General features: G+C 43.0%; 1 protein-coding gene across 3 annotated transcripts in view; it reads right to left on the bottom strand.

The window, feature by feature from the left end:
• LOC120306747 (cytochrome P450 2J2-like) overlaps positions 1-22,194 on the bottom strand; it is a 65,250-nt gene that overhangs the window by 905 nt on the left and 42,151 nt on the right. For 2 of the 3 annotated variants that reach the window (XM_039340526.1, XM_039340524.1), the window contains exons 3-8: positions 20,897-21,046; positions 20,542-20,702; positions 9,648-9,824; positions 7,802-7,943; positions 1,418-1,605; positions 1,156-1,297 (exon numbers count right to left, since the gene is read on the bottom strand). In XM_039340526.1, the coding sequence (XP_039196460.1) occupies positions 1,156-1,297; positions 1,418-1,605; positions 7,802-7,943; positions 9,648-9,824; positions 20,542-20,702; positions 20,897-21,046 (960 nt within the window). The remainder of the gene's footprint in view (positions 1-1,155; positions 1,298-1,417; positions 1,606-7,801; positions 7,944-9,647; positions 9,825-20,541; positions 20,703-20,896; positions 21,047-22,194) is intronic. The other variant, XM_039340525.1, reaches the window with a different exon arrangement.

The following is a 22,194-nucleotide window of genomic DNA, read 5'->3' as shown; positions in this document are numbered from 1 at the left end:
GAAATAACGCCAATTTGAGCAGACCATCTATTTCCAAATTGCATAGGAAGGTTTTTAGTAAGGAGGAACACTATTGGTGATACTGATAAAGTCTTAGACTACCTTCTAACCTTTAACATGTAACCTTTAGCAATAGCAATAACAATAGCGGTTAGAATTATATACCACTCCATTGAGCCTTAACACACTCTGGGAGTCATTTACACTGTCAGCATATTGCCCCCAACCATCAGGGTTCTCATTTTACTGATCTCAGAAGGATGGAAGGCTGAGTCAAACATGAGCCGGTCAGGATCGAACAGCTGGCTGTGGCAGTTCAAGCTTTAGCTGAGCTAAGCAACCCAAACTCATTTTATTATAAGGTGGATGACATGTGGATTAATTAAAACTGTCTTATTGTGACCCTGAAGATGTAAGCAAGATTATACTGCTTTTAATGATTATTTTATCATGATATGTATTTCCATGATTGGCATCATGGCAATGTATACTTTTCAAAATTGCATCAAAGGGGGCCCACTCCAAGCAGAGGTGTGCCCATTCAGAACTTGCTTCCGGGTAGATCTTTTATTTACATATAAAAGATTTTTTTTCCTTTCCACCTGACCAGTGTGGGTCATTGGGCCTGTATGTTTAGGTAGGAGGACATGAGTTTTGGGGGACAACAATAGTTTTTCATATCTATCATAACTGAAGGTGTGCCTTTTATGTCCTTTGTTATCAGCACCAGAAATAGAGAAAGATTCATTGGTGTACAAGCAGTACTAGACAGGATGAAAACGCTGTTGTAGGGGGAGCTCTGCAGCCATTAAAAAGAGTGAGCTTAATGCATCTAGGACCAAAACTCTGTGATGCAGATCCATCATTAAGAAGCTAAAAGTAGGCTTGTTTTCTTTGGATTTAGCTAATAATTCTCCCCCTAACAACAGAGATAATTGTGCAAAGCTCTACTGATTACCATATAAATATAATTAGTATTTCTTTGTAGTTTAAACTTTATAGCCTAAGAGGAACTTCAGATTCTCATGGTTTTGAAAGTAGAAGGAATAGAGATTCATGGATTTTCTATTCAGTCCATGATGACTTCAGAATAACACAGTGATGGGGGTGGTCGGAATCTATATGTGATAAACTGCTTTGGGCTCATGGACGTACCTATTCCGAAGGGCAGAAACTCTTCTCGTTCCATGAACTTCCCATCTTTATCTAAAAAGTGATTTGGGTTGAATTCTTCAGGTGTCTCCCATTGTTCAGGGTCAAGAAGAACAGAACGCAGGTCTGGCAGAATTATGGTCCTCTGCAAAAATATTCAAACAATATTAATGACATGTTTGGTTTTAGCTTGTCTTGATAGACCCATATTTGTTCATTTCCAAAGCAGTTTCTGAGAGCAGTGGCTGTTCTTAGCATTTCTCACCTTTGGAATGTGGTAACCCTTCATCGTCACATCTTTTGTACTTTGCCTGGGAAGCCCAAATAGCAAAACATTTTTTAAACGCTGCATTTCATGAATCACGGCATTGGTGTAGGGCAGCTTCTTCCGATCCTGATAGGAAATTGAGACCGAGGAACTAAAGGCTTCTTCAATCTCTTTCTGGACTTTCTCTAGAAAAAACAATAGAAATAGAAGCCTCTTTTTCATTCTTATGTTTCATTTACTCATTTCCAAATTTTAATCCTTAACAGAAGTTTAGGACACAGAATAGCCTTTAGGGCATTAAATGTAATCCCATCCTTTTTAAAAAATATTATGAAGGAGAGTAGATTGAAAATGCATTTCCTGTGCTCTGATCATATCCAGTGCAAACAGGTTCAGAATATTGATGCAAACTGTTGATTCAGTTTAAATATTCCATGGAATCTTTTTCAATCTACACTGTGTGCACAATTATTAGGCAAGTGAATATTTGGACTGTATCATCATTTTTATGTATATTTTCCACCTCCAAGCTTTATAAACATGAATGCTTAGTGGATATAAGAATATCAGGTGATGTGTAGTTATGTAATGAGGGAGGGTTTGGCCTAAGGAGATCAACACCCTTTATCATGGGATACATAATTATTACGCTGCTTCTTTTCCTCAGGCAAAAAAGACATTCAACTGACTCTGAAAAGTCAAATATTGTAAAAAGTCTTTCAGAGGGATGCACCACTCATGAATTTTCCACAGAACCATCAAAAGTTTTGTTGGAAATTCTCAACAGGATCGGAAGAAATGTGTTGAGAAAAAGAGACACACATTAACTGCCAAAGATATGAGAAGAATCAAATGTGAAGCTACCCAGGAACCCATTATCCTCCAGTGCTGACATAGTCCAGATTTTCAAGCTACCTGGAGTATCTTGAAGTACAAGGTTCTCCGTGCTCAGAGATGTGGCCAAGGTAAGGAAGGCTGAAACCCGACCCCCACTGAACAAGACACGTAAGATGAAATGGTAAGTCTAGGCCAAGAAATCTCTGAAGACAGAATTTTCAAAGGTTTTATGGACTGATGAGATGTGAATAACTCTTGATGGAGCAGATGAATGGCCCCATGGCTGGATCAGTTATGCGCACAGAGCTCCACTTTGATTCAGACACCAGAAAGGTGGAGGTGGGGTACTGGCATGAGCTGTTATTATTGGACTTTTTCAGGTTGAAGATGGACTCAAAATCAACTCCCCAAACTATTTCCAGTTTTTAGAAGAAAATTTCTCATGCAGTGGTACAAGAAAACGTCTGCCTTGTTCAAGAAGACTATGACTTTTACGCAGGACAATGCTCCATCGCATGCATCAAATCACTCCATTGCATGGCTAGCCAGTAAACGCCATAAAGCTGAAATAACAATCACATGGCCCCCTTTGTCATCTGACCTAAACCCTATTGAGAACTTGTGGGCCCTTCCTAAATGGCAGGTTTATGGTGAAGGAAAACAGTATACCTCTCTGAACAATGTTTGGGAGGCTGTGGTTGCTGCTGCACAAAACGTTCATCGTCAACAGATCAAGAAAATGACTGACTCCAATTTTCTTTTCTTTTTTGAAATATCAGAAATGTTTATTTGTACATTTTGAGTTCTTTTTTATTCTCACTTTAACAGATGCAAATAAACGAGTGAGATGGGCAAATTTTCATTTTTTTTCATTTAGTTACATGATAATTCTGCTCACTAATAGTTGCCCCAAAATTGTGCACACATAGATATTCTCCTAAAAAAGACAAAACTACACTTTTACTTTCTTAAATATTCAGGTTTGAGGTTTATTAGCATTTTGGATTGACCGACAGCGCTGTAGTTATTAAATAAAAAAATTAATCTTCCAAAATACAACTTGCCTAATAATTGTGCCCAAAGTGTAGTCAATCCCCAGAATTCAATCCCAAACCACTTTAGAAATCTGATTCGGTTTAAAGAAAGTTCTATAATTATCTTGAAAATAATGTGGATCAAATTTTTGTAAAGCACTCGTTTGTTTATTTATTTTTATTATTTTTTAAAATCATTATATGTATATGTTACCCATCTCACTGTTAAAGTAACTCTGAAGGGGAGGCTTACAATATAATAAAAAGAGAGAAAAGATAGTACAGAAGAATTAAAATAAAGAGGATTAAATAAACTAAAAACCAAGAGGATGGGTAACAAGGAGAGGGATCATTTCTCTGCAATACCAGTCACTCCCATAGTAGTGCACCTCTATCAGGGCTCCAGAGCAATTGGCAGAGCGAAGTTTTAAGACTCTTCCTGAAGATCCGCAGGGTAAGGGTGGACCTCACTTTCAGGAGGAGAATATTCTAGACAGGGGGGCCACAGCAGAATAACCTCTTCTCCTGAATACTGCCAGCTAAAATTCTATAGCAGTCAGTATCCAAAGTAGGTCTCTTCTGCTAGAGAAATTAGGACGGGCTTGTCACATTGGATTGAGACAGTTCCACTAGACCAGTGGTCCCCACCCTATGGGCCACAGCCCATTACCAGACCGTGGCCTCTTAGCCACTCGGTAATGTGAATACCTGGCCAATGTGATGTGCACATGTGTGCGCGCTCATCCCCCCTTGCGCCAGCACTAGCATTGCTGTGAGCCTCTTGCCAATATGAGCCTCACCATAGCCTTGCACCCATGCCACCAGCCCCATTTGCAGAATGCTCATGCTTGCGGCCCCATTTGTGCACATGCATGCACAGCCACATTTCCATGTGTGTGCATGCACACATAAAGATTCCTAGCCCTCCCTTTCCCACTGGGCAACCAACCAGAAATGTGGGTGCCCTGTACCCACTCCATACAAGGTTTTAAATTCACCTTGAACTGGACCCAGAACCAAAGTAGCAACCAGCTCAGCTCATGTAAAAGTGGTGTTAAATGTGCCACCCAAGGGATCTCTAGAAGTAGCTGCACCACTGGATTTGCTACCAGCTGTAGATTACGAACATTCTTCAAGGGTAGCCCAAGTAGAGCACATTGCAGTTATCCAAATGAGAGATTACAAGGGCATGAGTGACCCTGCACAAGTCCTCACAATCCATGAAAGGGTACAATTGGCAAATAACATGAAATTACACAAAGGGTCTGCTAGCCTTGATGCCACCTGCTCTTTCAATTGGAGTCATGAGTCTGGAAGAACCCACAAATTGCACACAGGATCTGTCTGACACCATCCAGTTCTGATTCCCATAGCCAGCTGAAAAGGATACCACGAGTGATGGTAGCAAAAGCCACAGACAGGAAAAGAAGAGCAATGATGGACGTGCTATCCCCATCCCACTCCCTCCAGAGATCATCCAAGTATGGTTAATGTCTCTGTCCCATAATCAGGCCTGAAACCTGGTTGAAAGGGGTCCAGATAATCCATTTCATCCAGGACCCATACTGCAACCATTTTTTCCACTACTTTCCCCTTCACTAAAAAGGGGAGATGGCAAACTGGACAGAAATTGTCAAGATAGGTGTGGTTCAGTGAAGCTGACTTAAGGAAGAGTCAGATCAAGGTCTCCTTAAATCAGTGGTTCTCAACTTGTGGGTCGGGACCCCATTTGGAGTCGAACGACCATTTCACGGGGGTCGCCAAACAACGCAGTCCGCCATTTTTTCCCCTTTTCCTTGGCTGTGCTAGTCCCTTTTATTCTATTGGCTTTTGAAAGCCAATAGAATAGACTCTCTTGAATAGAGTCTAATTCTATTGGCTTTCAAAAGCCAATAGGAATTGTCCAGGCTGTCTCTGCCCTGCTGAGCCCGCCAAAAGTCTCATTCTGCAAATGGTGCTGCAAGTTGTCTGCAGCGAAGGTGAGCTGTCTGGAAGTTTCCATCCCTCCCTGCTGAGCAGCTACTAAAAATGTAAGTAAAAGACAGTCAGGGGTGGGAGGCCGGCGGGGGCTGGGAGGGTTGCTGGCACGCGTGGGGCCCGGTGGGTGCCTTACCTCCCTTGGGCTGGGCCAGCTGGTGGCCCAGCCGGTGGTCAGCCTGTGCCGTCTCTGCCACTTGCCAGCTACGCCTCGGCCAGTGCAGGGGATGGCACCACGCATGCGTGGCGCTCCCAGGCAGGGAAAGTCCTCGACTTATGACTGGTTGGGTAGTCCTCAACTTACGACCAGTTGGGTAGTCCTCTACTTACGACCGGTTGGAGTCGTGGCATTAAAAAGGTTGAGAACAACTGCCTTAAATGGTGCTGTGAACATCCCTTTGTAGTGATGTGGCATTTTGTCACTCTTAGCACCACGAGGTAAGGACTTAATAGCAATTCTGTTTTTTGTATTCCTCCAGTGGCATTTGTCTCTTCAACATCCTCAACTCCTTCATAAACCACTGAAGTATCAGAAGTGATGGGCCAAGAGAGGGCATATGGGCACAATCCTGTCCATGGCTGCAGCTGTTTTCTGATTCCAGGCTGTGGCCAGAGCCTCCAAAGGGCGACACAGCAGATCCCCCAGGACAATCCCACAGCTTTTTCTGGAATCTGAATTGTCCATCAGTCATCAAGGAGGGACTACGTGTATAGGTCCAGCCTCCCTGCAGAGGGGGCAGTGCTGGAAAATCTCAAGGACACCACTGTGTAGTCTGACCATGACAGAGGGAATAATGATAACTCCCAGAGCAGATCACATTGCCACTGTTTTGACAATAAGATCATGTCTTCAAGGGTGTCCACTGTCCTAGGTTAGGCCATGGATAACCTGAAAAAGCTGCCGTGATGGCCATGAACACTGAAGCTGCTTCTGGGACTTTCCCCCGGCACCTATTTATATTCCTAGCCATCACTATTTGAATTACTTTTCCTAACCCCTACAAGATGCTCTTCTACCCCTAAACCTGACCTCCCACTGTGCTGGCAGACATGTCATTCTGCCAGTCATACAGACTCACCCAATATGGCATTTTCACTGTAGCTCTTAGTGCCAATGGGAATCCAGCTTCTGGGCTCTATGTGTGTTGGAATTCCAAAGTTTGCTGCCATAACCTGGTGTTCAACACCAGATGGCTCCAAATCCATCCCTAATCTGTGGAATTTGTACTCCTCATTTCAATCTCTGATCTGAATCACATACTTCACTGTGAAAGCCACTGTTGATTCTCTGGGCCAGTTCTTGCTTCCAGTCCCTGCCAGCGTGACATCTTTCTGAGCTGTCTCCAGCTCCAGCTCCAAGCTGGTTCTTTCCTATACCTCCATCAGCCTTCCAGCCTTAACACACACTCTTTGGCCTGGCTTCCAGCCCTTCATCCGTTTCAGACTGGCACTTGGTCAGACTCAAGGCCACCTCTCTACTTCCCACCATTCTCATAGGAGCATGGTGGCTCACATGGCTAGAATGCTGGGCTGACAATCTGCAAGCCCTTGTTCAAGACCTGAGGGCTGCTTTCTTGTTGGGTGAGTTCCTGACATTTGCTCCAGCTCCTGCTGACCTAGCAGTTTGAAAGCTTATAAATGTGAGTAGATAAATAGGTACCATTTTCGTGGGCTCATTTAGGGGACATGAAAGGAATCCCCAAATGAACATTCCTCAGGCATCATGATAGTACTTTTAACATCTTGGTACTTCCAACATTTTACAATGATGAACAGTCTATTCTCCTAGTTGTGTCCCTCAGTGCTGCAGACAAAGGCCCTAGATTGACTCCCCACCCCTCCACCCCAAATCTGTGGCCAGGGGTCTTCCCTGGTTGGCAGGATGAAAATGAAAGCCTGAGTGGGCTCCCAGCTCCAGACCAATCCCCTCTCTTTGCCACACCATTCTAGCTTGGTCTCTTCAGCTTCTGGTCTCCGGTCAAGGAGCAGACCCAGCAGTAACAGGGCAGGAAGAAAGTAGGATTAAGGAGAAGACTGAGGGCTTCATTTGCTGCTCCAAGTGGTAACTGCCTGTTCCTCCACAATTTCCCCATTCCTTCCCTTCATGTCAGGAAGACTTGTATTATGTATTTGCTTGCTGCCACCATCTTGACTTTTTTCTATATTTATTATCATGCTGAAATTTGGTCCTCTATATCCAATTTAGGCCAAAAACAAGTAGTAAATCTGAAAAACATGGTAGATTTCTACATTGAATGTATTAAATGCTTTAGATTTGTACTGATTCCAGTTTTTAGTTCCTCACTCAACATTTTATTGAGAATTCAAAGAAGGCGCTCTGTTTGTACATTCCTGGCTTTCCTTTAATCCTGCTAAGTTCATGCCCCTGCTTATAGGGTCAAGAATCTACATAAGAAAATTATTATGAAGAATAGATTCAATTGCTCATTCAATAGCTTAGAATTTCAAATAATTTCTGTATATTATAGAACCTGAGACTGGTCCTTGTTCCCACAACCCAGATTTCTCTCACCTTGGATGTCGGGATGATTGGTCAAGAGGAGCAGTGCCCACATCAGAGTAGCCATGGTTGTCTCTGTCCCAGCAGCAAAAAAATCAACAATACACTGAGCCAGGTTCTCTTCATTGTAGGTAGAGTTGGGATCATTCCTGCTCTGGTGTTTTAAATAGAAAATAAAAATTACAATGAATTCTATGCAAGTTTTTAATAGTTTTTTTATCTTTGTGTAGCAAGCCATGAGAATAAATATAATAAATATAATCCTGGTAGTTATATTGGAAAATCAATGCAGGAGAGTAAGAATTAAAGTGGTAGGTTCACATTGAGTAAGATACTATATTGAAGTAGCTAAGATCAAAGAAAGATTTGGCTTTGGAAGAATGTGAATTCATTTCCTTTTATTTTATGATTGGTTACCTCAGTAAATGCTTGCATGTGGAACAGTGATTAATGTGCACCTACTACAGTGAATCACAAAACATCAAAAGCAGGAGAATCTGCATGTATTCTAATTTAACGTTATGGCCAGAGGTGATGTACATGAATGATCTCACTACCAGCTTTTGTGGCTACTATGCCACACTATGACAATTCATGCATTTTTTAGAGTGCAGGAAGACCTCAACTTACAACCATTCATTTGGTGATTGTTCAAAGTTTCAACAGCAGTGAAAAACATGACTTATCACCTAATTTCATCCCCATGGTCATGTGATCAAAAGTCAGGTGCTTGGCAACAGGCATGTATTAATGACAGTTGTACTGTCCTGGGGTCATGTGATCACCATTCATAACCTTCCTAGCTGGCTTCTGGCAAGCAAAGTCAATGAGGAATCCAGATTCACTTAACAATCCCATGGTTCACTTAACAACTGTAGCAAGAAAGGTTATAAAAGGGGGTAGAATTCACTGTCTTACTTAGCAATAGGAATTTTGGGCCCAGTTGTACATCGAATAATACCTGTACTGGATTCTTGTGAGACCTCAATAACCTTTCACCAAACTAGTGTAATGTCCTGAAGAATTATGGGACAAACGAGACAATCCAGTCTACCTACCTATTGATGGAGAAGCATCTTGTGAAACAAACCACAGATATGACAATTACTGAGATAGAGAGGCATTTGAGCAAGTACCACATGACCTATTCCTTTCCCAACCAAATGGTCCAACCACTCACCATCGCTCTTTATAATTAGTGTGGACACTGTAACCAGAAACCTACAATTATAACACCCATGGATGCTATTATGTACTGATAATAGCATTATAGAGAGTGAAAAATGAACTGAAGCACTGCACCACCTTTGAACCATTCGTACACTCAAGACTGATGGTATCAAATTGTAAATAAAGTGACCAAGGACAATGTAACTTCAAACTGATAAAAGTTGTTTTAAAAAAAAATCAATCTTTTTCTGAAAACATTGGAGAGGAGGACTTTTATTGGTTGTTTCAAATTGTTGTACATTTTTACTTATGGCCAAAGCTGTGAACATATCTGTCCCTTTCCAACCATTTCAGGGTAATATTTGTTTAAGTATGAATCAATCAAATGTCTCTACCTTGTTAATTCTTTTCCTTCTTAATGGAACTTCTTTATAAAAGGGGGAAAGGAGTGGTAGGCAAACATCACAGGATGACAAACAAACATTTCTAACTTCCCCAAGGAACCTCCCATGTATAACAAGTGTCTAATATTACAGATGTACAATATAGTCCTTATTTAGAAGCAACCGGAATTTAGAATAGGCAAAATTCAGAATGGGAGTTGAATGAAAAAGAAATAACTCCAAGGAAAACAATACGAGTGTCTCCTCTTCTTATTTGCCCGTATTGAACTACAATAAACCCATACCTTCTCCATCTGAAGAAAATAGTGATCAATGAAATCTTGTGGCTCATGCAGACAGCTGGATTCCTTGTGTTTCTCTATTTCCTGCTTTGCAAAGGAATTGATCACCTCTATCGAAGCCAAGGCATCCTGGTGAGGGCCAGGGAGATAGTTCATTAATCGTGGGAACATAATAAACGTCTAATAGAAATAGAAAAGGAAAAGGTTGTTTATTTATTTCCCAATACAACAAAAGAAGACTCAGCAGTTTACAGTAATAGACAGCACTTAATAACCAAAGAAAAACATTGCAAGCTCATTGAAACATGGCAAACTTTACATGGTGTCAGGCCTCAAAAGTCCTCCAGAAAAGCTGTTTCCAAATTTTTCCAGAAAAGAATCAGGTTAGGGACAGATAGATTATTTTAAATCTAGTATAAAATTCTCTTATTCTCTCATTCTCTCCAGGAGTCTTTGCAAATATAATAACCTACGGCTAACTGATTTAATAAATTAGACCAACTGGATACACATGTGTGGGAAGAATCCAGAGAAAGAAATATTTTGGGGAATATTAAATAGGCAGAATATATTTCCCCAAAGGATCTTAAAGGCAGAAAAGCAAGCCCAGTTTTTCTTAATAGCCCCAAGCAGAAACCAGCTTTTAAAAATGCAGATGTAATAATCCATTCTGGAAGGTTGGAGCCAGGAATCTAGAAGCTCATGAGATTAAGAAGACAAAGACCCCTAAAATCTACATACCCAACCCAAACACTAAAAGACATGACCTTTGGTGACATAATAGGATTAACCCACCATCAGAATATCAAAAGGACACACCTCAAAAGCCCCGGAAGGTATAAAAACCCACCACTCCCAGCTACACGTGGTCAGATTTCCCAGAGCCATCTTTCTGCCTGGCTCTCCTCTTCAATAAACTACAACCTTCTTTCTAAAGCAGTCTCCATTTTGTTTATTCCCGGCTTGGACTGGAAACTGATGAAGACTTTTCTTTCAATATATGGCAGGCTAAATAATGAATTAACTACATGGGTTGGATTTTCGGTCTGCTAGCTACAGAATAACAGGGTCGGAAGGGACCTTGGAAGTCTTCTAGGCTAACTCCCAGTTCAATCAAGAGACTCTATATCATTTCAGACAATGGCTGGCCTATCTCTTCTTTAAAATCTCCAGTGGTGGAGCACTCACAACATCTGGAGGAAAGCCATTCCACTGGTTAATTGTTCTCCCTTTCAGGAAATTTCTCCTTAGTTCTAGCTTGGTTCACTCTTTGATTAGTTTCCATCCATTGCTTCTTGTCTTGTCTTAAGGGGCTTTTGAGAATAGGTTGACCCCCTCTCCTTTGGGGCAACCCTTTAGATATTGTACTGCTACCATGGCAACACTAGTCCTTCTTTTCACTAGATTAGATATACCCAAGTTGTTCAGTCTATGCCCCCTAATCATCTTTGTTGCTCTTCTCTGCACTTGTTCCAGAGTCTCAAGATCTTTTTTATATTGTGGCAACCAAAACTGAATGCAATATTCCAAGTATGGTCTTATCAAGGTCTTATAAATCAGTACTAAGCCTTCATGTGATCTTTAGTCTATCCCTCTGTTAATGCAGCCTAGAACTGCATTGGCTTTTCTGGTAGCTGCAGCAAAAGAATCGTAATGAAGCAGACATTGGTTTGCTATTAAGAAAAAATTGAAAGAACTGTTCAATATCAGATTGACCCAGAAAGTGGTGGACCATCTTTTATTGAGATATTCTGAGTATTTGTCCCAACTAAAGCACTAAGTCAATTGGGTGACACTAGACAAGCCCCTCTCTCTCAGTCCTAGAAAGTGGGCAATGACAAACTGTTGGAATATTTATGAGCAGGAAGAGTCATGTGGTAACTCAGTCAGCCAATGTGAAGAAAGTGCTACTGAGTCTGTGCAAAAGAGTATTGAGTTAGAAGCTGAATTCGCATTCTCAGGTTTGTCTCTGTATCTCTCTGTAAGAAGTCTTCATTGAGCTATGTTGCTGTAAAGAAGAATGTATGGTATTGTAAATATTTTGATATAAATATAAAGAAGTTATTTTGAATCAGCTAAATGCAGTCAACTGTGAGAGCTTCTGATTTATTTTTCACCAACAGAAAAATTAAAATTCTCTAATATGTTATGGGCCCAGAGCTTACTAAGGATTACATGTAATTTAAAGCTGGAAGAAATTGCCTGTGTTTAGAAAGTATAAGAACAAGGCAGAATTAGCAGAATGGCTGCAATGGAATTTAAGGGAAGCTCTTTGCCTCGTTTGGGCCAGAAGAATTACATTATATGGGCTACAAAAATGGAATGTTTGCTCAAAGCAAAAGAGCTGTGGTATATCGTAGAAAATCCACCACAAGTGTTTGTAGCTGCTGATCAGAAAAGTCATGATCAAGCAATGGCTTATCTCATCTTTAATTTAGATGATGAACAATTTCTAAATGTTGCAAATTTAAAGATTGCAAAGGAGATTTGGTTGAAGTTGAGAGCTGTGCACGTGAATGTCTCTGCATGCAATATAGTACAATTGTCAAGGGCCTGTTTGCAACCATGTGAATCTGTGGAACAGCATTTAAATAAAATGCAAAGTTTATTTTTGGACTTAGAACAATGTGGGATTAAATTCCCTGAGTCCCAGAAGGTTTTATTGGTGTTGAACAGTTTAGATAAAACCTGGGACAGTATTTGAGTGTAAAGAAGAGCAAGACTTAAATTTTGAGGCTTTAAAGGCATGTTTGTTTAATGAAAAAGAAAAGCAACATTTTAGGAACAGCCAAGAGGAGGAGAAATTCCTGAGGAGGGGGTCCAGACTGCAAGTCTCCGGAGAAGAAACAAGGAGCAGATGGGACCAAGTTGCATCAAAAGATAGATTTTGCAAGCAGAGAGCACAGCAAGAAAAGGATTGCTACATTTGTGGAAACACACATCTGAAAAGGAACTGTTTGCAGAGGAACAATTTGCAGCAAAGGACATTTGTGCAAGCAAAAAAGACTGATTTGCAAAAGGAACATTTTGGTGTTGCAAACCTTTGTTATAGCAACAATAGAGACAAGTGACTAATAGATAGTGGGGCAAGTCAAACAATTGTTAATGACTCTGAATTATTTTTCAGGCTTGTTCCAGTAGCACAAGAAGCTGTGGCTTTGGCAAATGGCCAGAAAGCAAAAGTCATTGGAAGAGGTGATGTAAAAATTCCATATTTGGAATCAAAGTTTACCAGTGTGCTTTGTGTACCTGAGATGGAACATAATTTGTTAAGTGTGTCTAATTTAGACAAACAAGGTTTTGAGATCATTTTTGTAAATGGGAAGTGTTATGTCCCGAGCCTTGCAAACGGGCTCGGGGCGTTTGCAGGCAGTCCCGGGCAGGTGCAAGCTGCCCGGGACCAGACAGGCTGTCGCCAGCGCCTGTGCACATGTGCGGGTGCTGGCGCGGGAAAAGTAACACATTGACCTGGGAAATGCCTATATAAGAGGCTGGGAGCTTTTGGGCATTGCTGAAGCCTTCATCTGTAAGCTGAACACAGAATAAAAGAAAACCTGAGAACTACAACTGCTTCTCGAGTCTTGCCTTTCGCGAAGGACTCAATACTGGCGATGAAGGTGGGATGCCTTACATCGACTGAAAAGGAAGAGGTGTAAGCTTACCCAAGTGAGTCCTGAGCGGCGGAATGGCATTGACCCGGCAGCTACCCGCCAATCCAGTGCGCATTCGGGGGTAGGCTGGCTGATAGACCCGTCTCCTGAAGATGGCAAAGGTTGGAAGGCTTTCGGATTTCGACGTCTCACATCCAGAGCGGTGGGAGTCCTACGTAGCCAGGGTGGAAAACTACCTCAAGGTGAACCAAGTGAGGGAAGATAGCTTGAAGGCTGCCACCCTGCTTTGTGTCTGCAGTCAAGACGCCTTCGAAATCACAGAGAACCTTGCAGCACCTGTTCCATTAGAGTCTGTCAGCTACGCAGATCTAAAGAAGCTACTGAAGGAGCACTTCCAGCCCAAAATGTCCGTCATCGCATGGCGCCACACCTTCGAGCAGAGGGATCAATGATCCGGAGAATCAGCCAAAGAGTACATCGCCGCATTGAGGAAGGCCGCCAAGCACTGCAAGTTCAAGGACCTCGAAGAACGACTGACGGACCGATTCGTGTGCGGGTAAGGCATCGAGATCTACAACAGAGGCTTTTCGCCAAAGAAGACTTGTCCTCCCAAGATGCCTTAAGAGAGGTCACCGCAGAAGAAGCAGCAGGCGGTGCCGTCAAGAACATGCGGCCGATCAGGAACAGTCCAGATGTTGCATCCGTGCACCAAGAGGACGTCCAAGGGAACTCCGAGGAGGATCCGGACGAGGAAGTCGACCGTCTCCACCCCACAAAGGAAGGGAATCAGAAAGGAAGCTCTTCAGCTCCCCTCAAGTGCATCGGCTGTGGAGGTTGCCACAGGAGAACCGACTGCAAGTTCCGCTCCGCTATCTGCCGGGCGTGCGGGAAACAAGGACATATTGCAGCTGTGTGTCTGGGCCGACGAAAGGTACAACCTCAGGAAGAACTGCGCCTGAAAGGTACCAGGGTCCCCAGCCAGAATAGGGTAGGTTTTTGCGCTTCGCGAAGGAGCATCTTCAGGACAGGCACACACAAGCCCATCAAGAAAAAGCTGTCACTCAAGGTGAAGCTACAAGGGGTTCCATTAACTATGGAACTAGACACGGGGATCTGCCCTTTCAATCATATCCTTGCATACATTTAGGAAGATTTGTTCCGGCAGTGGAACTCAGGCCAAGTTAAGGCCTTCTGACATTGTGTTAACAGACTTTCAAAATTCGAGAGTGTGTGTTAAGGGGGAGGCCACCCTTAACGTACAGTATAAGAATTTTGAAGGTCCACTAGACATATTAGTAGTAGGGGGTGAACGAACGAGTCTCATAGGACTCGATTGGTTTGAAGCCTTGGGGATACACGTCACGGGGCTCAACAGCTTACAAACACTCGACCTACAGGAAGTCTGCAAAGAATTTGCAGATGTCTTCAGCCCCCAGCTGGGCACATTCAAGGGACCCCCTGTGTCCTTAAAACTAGACCCCACTGTCACTCCCATTAGAATTAAAGCAAGAAGGGTCCCTTTTGCTTTAAAGAGTAAAATTGACACTGAGTTGGACAAACTGATCCAACAGGGAATTCTAGAACCTGTTGATTCCAGTCCTTGGGAGACCCCCATTGTCACGCCTCTAAAGGCCAATGGGGACATTCGCATTTGTGCTGATTACAAATGCACTCTTAATAAGGCATTGCAGCAACATGCCTATCCTGTTCCTGTAGTCAGTCATATTTTGGCCTCCCTTAAGGGGGGGGCGTGTTTTTGCAAAGCTTGACCTAGCTCAAGCATATCAACAGCTGCCTGTTGATGATGATGCTGCTATAGCTCAGACTATTGTGACCCACAGAGAGGCCTTTAAGGTAAAAAGGCTACAGTTCGGAGTGAATGTCGCTCCTGGGATTTTCCAAAGCGTAATGGAAAACACACTACGGGGTATACCGGGGGTTTGCCCCTACTTTGATGATGTCTTAATTGCAGGAGACTCCACACACATTCTAGCTGAAAGGCTAAGGGCTGTTCTGTTAAGATTCAGGAAAACAGGCCTCAAGCTAAAAAAAGACAAATGCAAAATTGGGGTGCCTTCTACTGAATTTCTGGGGTTCAAAATTGATGCTGCTGGGATTCACCCTGCTGAATCCAAACTAACTGCCATTTTAGAAGCACCTAGGCCAAAGTCTAAGGCCGAACTTCAGGCCTTTCTGGGCCTCCTGAATTTCTACAATTCCTTTCTTCCACATAAAGCTAGTGTAGCTGAGCCTCTTCACAGGCTATTAGATAAACAAGCAGTGTGGCAGTGGTCACAAACACATGAGGCTAGTTTCAATGAGGTCAAGGCCTTACTCACTTCTAACAGTGTACTTGCACACTTCAATGAGTCCCTTCCTGTGTGCATCGCTTGTGATGCTTCCCCTTACGGGGTAGGAGCTGTCCTGAGCCACCTCAGGTCTGATGGAACTCAGGTTCCTGTTGCATATTACTCCAGAACATTGTCTTCTGCTGAGCGCAACTACGCTCAGATAGACAGGGAGGCTTTGGCTGTTGTTGCTGGAATTAAAAAATTCCATGATTTTTTGTATGGCAGGCATTTCACGGTCTTTACTGACCATAAGCCTCTGCTGGGACTGTTTACCACACGTAAGCAAACTCCCCAAAACATTTCCCCTAGAATGCTTAGGTGGTCTATTTTTTTGTCTGCATATGATTTTTTTTTACTCCACAAGCCTGGGAAAGAAATGGGCCATGCTGATGGCCTCAGTAGATTGCCCCTGCCAGTAGTAGAAGCTGACCCTGCGCCAGCTGTCAACATTCTATCCATCCAAGCCTTGCCCAAGTCCCCTCTGAATGCCAGGGATGTTGCCGCTGAAACAGGCACAGATCACACACTCTCACGTGTCCTTTCTTGGGTTTTGTCTGGATGGCCTGAGCACTGCCCTAGTCCTGAGTTTCAGAGTTTCTGGTCCAAAAGGAACGAGTTGTCCACTTCTCAGGGTTGTCTGCTTTGGGGAAACAGAGTTGTCATTCCCACCTCAATGAGGACTAGGATCTTAGAGTCCCTCCACGAGGGTCATCCTGGCATTGTTCGCATGAAGGCCCTTGCGCGCAGCCACTTGTGGTGGCCTGGTTTAGATAAGGACATTGAGGCTAAGGTGCATGCATGCCACCTGTGCCAGCGCTCTCGCCCAGAGATGCCCCAAGCTCCTGTGCATAGATGGGAGGAAACACAGTCCCCATGGTCTAGGGTGCACATTGACTACGCTGGGCCCTTTCAGGGCCAGTTCTTCTTGGTCCTCATTGACAGTCATTCAAAATGGCTTGAGGTTGTACCTGTCTCATCCACCACCACTGCAAAGACTATTCAGGTACTGAGAGGGATTTTTGCTGCACACGGGCTCCCAGATGTCATTGTGTCTGACAACAGCCCTCAATTTACTTCCTCCGAATTCCAAGCTTTCTTACAGGCTAACATGATTCATCATGCCACGTCTGCACCCTTCCACCCATCCACCAACGGTATGGCTGAACGCATGGTCCGCATCACAAAGGACGCCTTGAAAAGACTCACCTATGGGGACTGGCATCACAGGTTGGCTGACTTTCTCCTTTCTTACCGCACCACACCGTCCACTTCTACAGGGAGAAGCCCAGCTGAACTTCGCTGGGGGCGTAAACTTACTACTAAGCTTGACCGGTTGCATCCGGACAGACTGCCTTCATCTACCTCACATCCTAGGGCACCTAGACAACTACTTGTGGGTTCCCCGGTTTGGACTCGCAATTACGGGCCTGATCATACATGGGTCCCCACTTCTATTTCCAGGGTCACAGGTCCTCTATCCTACGAGGTAGCCCTGGACAACGGTCATGTCCTGCGCAGGCACATCGACCAACTCTGCCCTAGGCGGGATCTTCCAGCTGAGATTCCTGGGTCTTTTCCAGGGGGGGAGGGGGACCCTTTGGAGCAAAGGGAAGGGCACGAGTTGCTGCCCACCTCCAATGATGGAGCCACAAACGGCCCATTCCAAGATTCCGCGAGTGCTCCAAACAGGAATTCATGGAGCTTACCCAATCATCAGGCATTCACGCCTACTCCAGCCAGGGAGTCACCCCGGGGGCACAATCACTATCCATCTACACCACACAGTACTCCAGTCAGGGAAAATACCTGGGAGCGTCCCAATAAATCATACCCCACAAGAGAGCTGGCACACAATCCCCAGAGTTGGCCTGACCTTACCCCAAGTCCTACAGGGGGTCAAACATACAGGGAGGTGGTCGAGGAACCAAGTCCCGACCACAACACCTCTAGCCCAAATCAGGGAGTAACTGAGTTTTGGGAAGGCACAGAAACCCACACAAGCCCGGACACAGAACGGGGTTTAGGGGATGGACAGCCTCCTGACAGGTCTTGGACGGACCTAGGAGGTTCTACAGAGATGCCCAGCAGTGGCTATCACTTCAAGGGGCCCGAGGGCCTACAGCTAGGCGGGTCAACCAGGTCACAAAGTGACAGAAGCCCTGGCCTGACGAGCCCGGTGGGCAAGCAAGCAGGCCAGGCATTGGGGCACAGTCCTTGGAAGGCACCAAGGCATGATAAGGAGAACAGGCTCACATCACCCCTCAGTCAGGGAACACCTGTCAGAAACCCAGAGCTGAGAAGGTCACAGAGAGCAAGGAAATCTCCTAAGTACTTAGAGGATTACATAACATTGCTGGCTAAACAAAAGCCAGTAAACAGTAGGAGCACTGGGGAGTAGAACATTGCGTTAAGAAATGATTGTATGTTGGTAGTAGTCTTAGCCCGGGGGAAAAGGGGTGTTATGTCCCGAGCCTTGCAAACGGGCTCGGGGCGTTTGCAGGCAGTCCCGGGCAGGTGCAAGCTGCCCGGGACCAGACAGGCTGTCGCCAGCACCTGTGCGCATGCGCGGGTGCTGGCACGGGAAAAGTAACACATTGACCTGGGAAATGCCTATATAAGAGGCTGGGAGCTTTTGGGCGTTGCTGAAGCCTTCATCTGTAAGCTGAACACAGAATAAAAGAAAACCTGAGAACTACAACTGCTTCTCGTGTCTTGCCTTTCGCGAAGGACTCAATAGGAAGTGTCTCATCAAAAGGAATGGGAATATTTGTGCAGAAGGCATAAAGGAAAATAACCTATATGTATTGCAGGGACAAAAGGTTCAATGTTCCCATATATTTAAGAATGTTGCAGAGCATGATTCGAGTGTTCATCTTCTACATAGAAGACTTGGCCATGCAAGCTTTAAAGTTTTGCAGCAAATACAAGAGTTTGCAGAAGGGCTAAATTTGAAGGGATGCAAAACATATTTGGACTGTGCAGTATGCAAAGCATCAAAGTAAAAGGCATTCCCAGTTAGTAAATGTAGCACAAGACAAACAAAAAGAGTTCTAGAGCTGGTCCATGCAGATCTGGTGGGACCTATGCAAGCCAGTTGGGAGGAGCAAAATATGCACTGGTAATTGTTGATGATTATAGCAGGTATAGTTTTTGCTACTTGCTTAGAGCAAAGACAGAGGTGTTACAACAATTCAAACAGTGGGTAAGTTTTGTAGAGAGAAGGTACAGACAACAAGTGTGTCAGTTGCAAACTGACAGAGGTACTGAATTTATGTCTACTAAATTCCAACAATGGTTGGGGCAGTTGGGGATAAGACACAGACGTACAAATCCTTACACAGCAGCAGAGAACGGTGTAGCTGAAAGAAAGAATGGTGTTTTGCAAACAATGAAAGATTCATTATTAGAGGGTTCTGGTATGAGCAGGTCATATTGGGGAGAAGCCATATTGACTGCCAATTCTATAGTTAACAGGCTGTGGAGTTCCTCCATTAATAATACTCCATATGCCATTCTATATGGGAGAAAGCCATCACTGGCACATTTGAAAATTTTTGGAAGTACTGCATGGGTACATATTCCAAAAGCAATCAGAAGAAAGAGACAGCAAAAGGCAAGAAAGCTCAGGTTTGTGGGCTATGAGCCAGGGTCAAAAGGCTATCGCTTTAGCGATGGAAGTAAAAGAATTATAATTTCAAGGTCTGCTAATTTTGCAGAACAAAATTGGGACAGAATTAATGCAAATTCTGGGTATGTCTCACTTAATGACAGTGATCTATTTAATGACAATAACTCATCTAATGATAAAAAATTGATTATTGAAGATGTCAATGTTCAGGGAGGAGAGGCTGAACAAGACATGAAGCCAAATAGACTTGAGACACATGAGCAGTTAATATCACGTAGGTCAGAGCGATGTAATAAAGGAATTCCTCCTGACAGGTATTCTGCCAGCAAGGTAAAGGTTTGCAATATGTGGTAGGAGCCAAGAAGTTATAAAGAGGTGTTGGCATTACCAAAAGCTGAAAAAGAAAGATGGAAGGAGGCCATGGATAAAGAGATGAAATCCATGGGAGACCATGAAGTATTTAAATCAGTGACTTTGCCACAGGGAACCAAAGCTGTGGATTGTAAGTGGGTATATAAGAAAAAGATATTGCCAAATAATGATGTACAGTTGTTACAAGATTTAAATATTGATGTAAAAGAATCTGTAAAGGTATTTGAAGACAATGCTGCCTGTATAAAAATGGCAACTGGTGACAGGGTGAAGAATAGAAGTAAACATGTAGACATTAAGTATTGTAATGTCAGGGAAGCTGTAAAAGGAAAATTGATTAGTTTACATCATTGTTCTTCTGAGGATAATTTGGCAGACATGATGACTAAACCATTGGGTAGTGTTCACTATGGGGAATGTATTAAGTCAGTAGGTCTGATGTCTCTTCCTGTCATGAAGGGAGGAGAGTTGGAATATTCATGAGCAAGAAGAGTCATGTGGTAACTCAGTCAGCCAATGTGAAGAAAGTGCTACTGAGTCTGTGCAAAAGGGTATTGAGTTAGAAGCTGAATTTTCAGTCTCAGGTTTGTCTCTGTATCTCTCTGTAAAAAGTCTTCATTGAGCTATGTTGCTGTAAAGAAGAATGTATGGTATTGTAAATATTTTGATATAAATATAAAGAAGTTATTTTGAATCAGCTAAATGCAGTCAACTGTGAGAGCTTCTGATTTATTTTTCACCAACAGAAAAATTAAAATTCTCTAATTCAAACCACTTCCGAAATCTTGACAAGGAAACTGCAAAGACTTGTCTTGGCCACTGGGGATAATAGTACAATAGATGATTTCCAAGGCTTCCTCCATGAATTCCATTCGTGATTACATGAAAATATTCATGGAAATAGTTTTGTCTCTTTAACGGAAAACATGACTCACCATATGAAAAAAGCTGCCACTGAATTTCACAATAATTTCAAGGGCTTGAATTAGCTTCTGGAAGCTTTCATCTTCAGGTTCAAACTGATGACCAAAACTCAAAGCACATATGATATTAGAAACTGCATTTATTACTGGAATTGAAGGGTCAAATGGCTGTCCTGCAAATGAAGATATTTCATAATGAATTATTAAAGAACAGGACTTCTAAGCAATGAACAACATTATTGGGAACTCTGTCAATTGTTTCAAAAATTTTAAAACATCATAGGAAATACACCTGTTCTTGTTAGAAATAGAGAGAATGGAAAAACATTCTGCAGACAGACTTGAGCAATTAGCCCAAATTGCATACCTTTTGTTTTTTTAAATGTTTCCACCAACATCTGAACTGTGTCTTCCATCTGATGCTCAATGCTCTTCTTCCCCAGGCCCAGCTTCCTCAGAGAAGTGATACCGATGTGTCGCTGCTCTTTCCAGACGTGGCCATTGGAGAAAATAATACCTGAGGGCATCAGCAGAAAATGATAAGTGATTCCTAAGGACATTCCATGTTAAAAAATAAAACAGATCTAGTTCTTCCCAAACATTGCTCTGAATTTCAGATAGAAAACCTTTTCCCATTTTGTAAAATTTCGGCCATGTTAAGTTTTATTATAAAAGCATTTATTCATGTAGGGAGTCACATGGACACTGAGAGACATATGCGGTATGGTGAACACAGTTGCAGTGCTTGCCAGCTTCTATGATGGACATCAAAAGCTTTTAAGATGATGTAAAGGTTCACGAGTGAGAACATATTATAAGCACAAGGGACAGGATGTTCTCACTGGTAATAGAATCCATTTGTAACTTCCTCCTACAAGATCTATGGAGATTCTCAGTCATCCAGGTCATGGTTGTCCCAAATGTGCTTTTTCAGGAGGCAACTGGACTTTCTTGTTTTACTTTGAAGACGTTTCGCTTCTCATCCAAGAAGGTTCTTCAGCTCTGACTGGATGGTGGGGAATGGAAGGATTTATACTCCTTGCAGACTGCTAGTCATTTGCATTCTTTTAGAGTGTCATTGAGGCCATTTGGAGATTTACCTGTGTGCTCAGGGTCACCTGAGTAATGCAAATGTGTGTGGAGCCTTCTTGGCTGTAGGATGTTTTCTGCCCTGTGTCCCTTCACTGTTGAAGACAGGCGTGGGCTGTTGGGGATGAGTCTGTGATGTCTTCATCTCAAACTGAATCCCTGGATTACCCAGAATCTCCATAGACATTTGCAGACGTTTCATTCCACGAACTAGGTAACATCATCAGTTCTCTCTTTGACAAGTTTCCATCCATTACAGATAGTCCTTGACTAACACCAGTTTGTTTAGTGACCGTTTGAAGTTACAATGCCATTTTAAAAAGTGACTTATAACTATTTTCACACTTACAACCATACAGCATTCCCATGCTCATGTTCATTAAACAAATTTAGATGCTTTGCAACTGGTTCATATTTGTGTCAGTGTCATGAGATCACGTGATCCATTTTTGAAACTTTCTGACAAGCAAAGTCAATGGGGAAGCCAGTTTCACTTAACAAACGTATTACTAATGATTCCCTTAACAACTGTAGCAAGAAAGGCTGTAAAATAGGGCAAAATTCACTTAACAAATG

This window comes from Crotalus tigris, unplaced genomic scaffold, assembly GCF_016545835.1.
Source record: "Crotalus tigris isolate CLP2741 ecotype Arizona unplaced genomic scaffold, ASM1654583v1 scf7180000017752.986373038:1224578, whole genome shotgun sequence".
NCBI classification, from domain to species: Eukaryota; Metazoa; Chordata; class Lepidosauria; order Squamata; family Viperidae; genus Crotalus; species Crotalus tigris.
The sequence above is the reverse complement of the archived record's forward strand: the minus strand, read 5'-3'. Positions and strand labels throughout refer to the sequence as shown.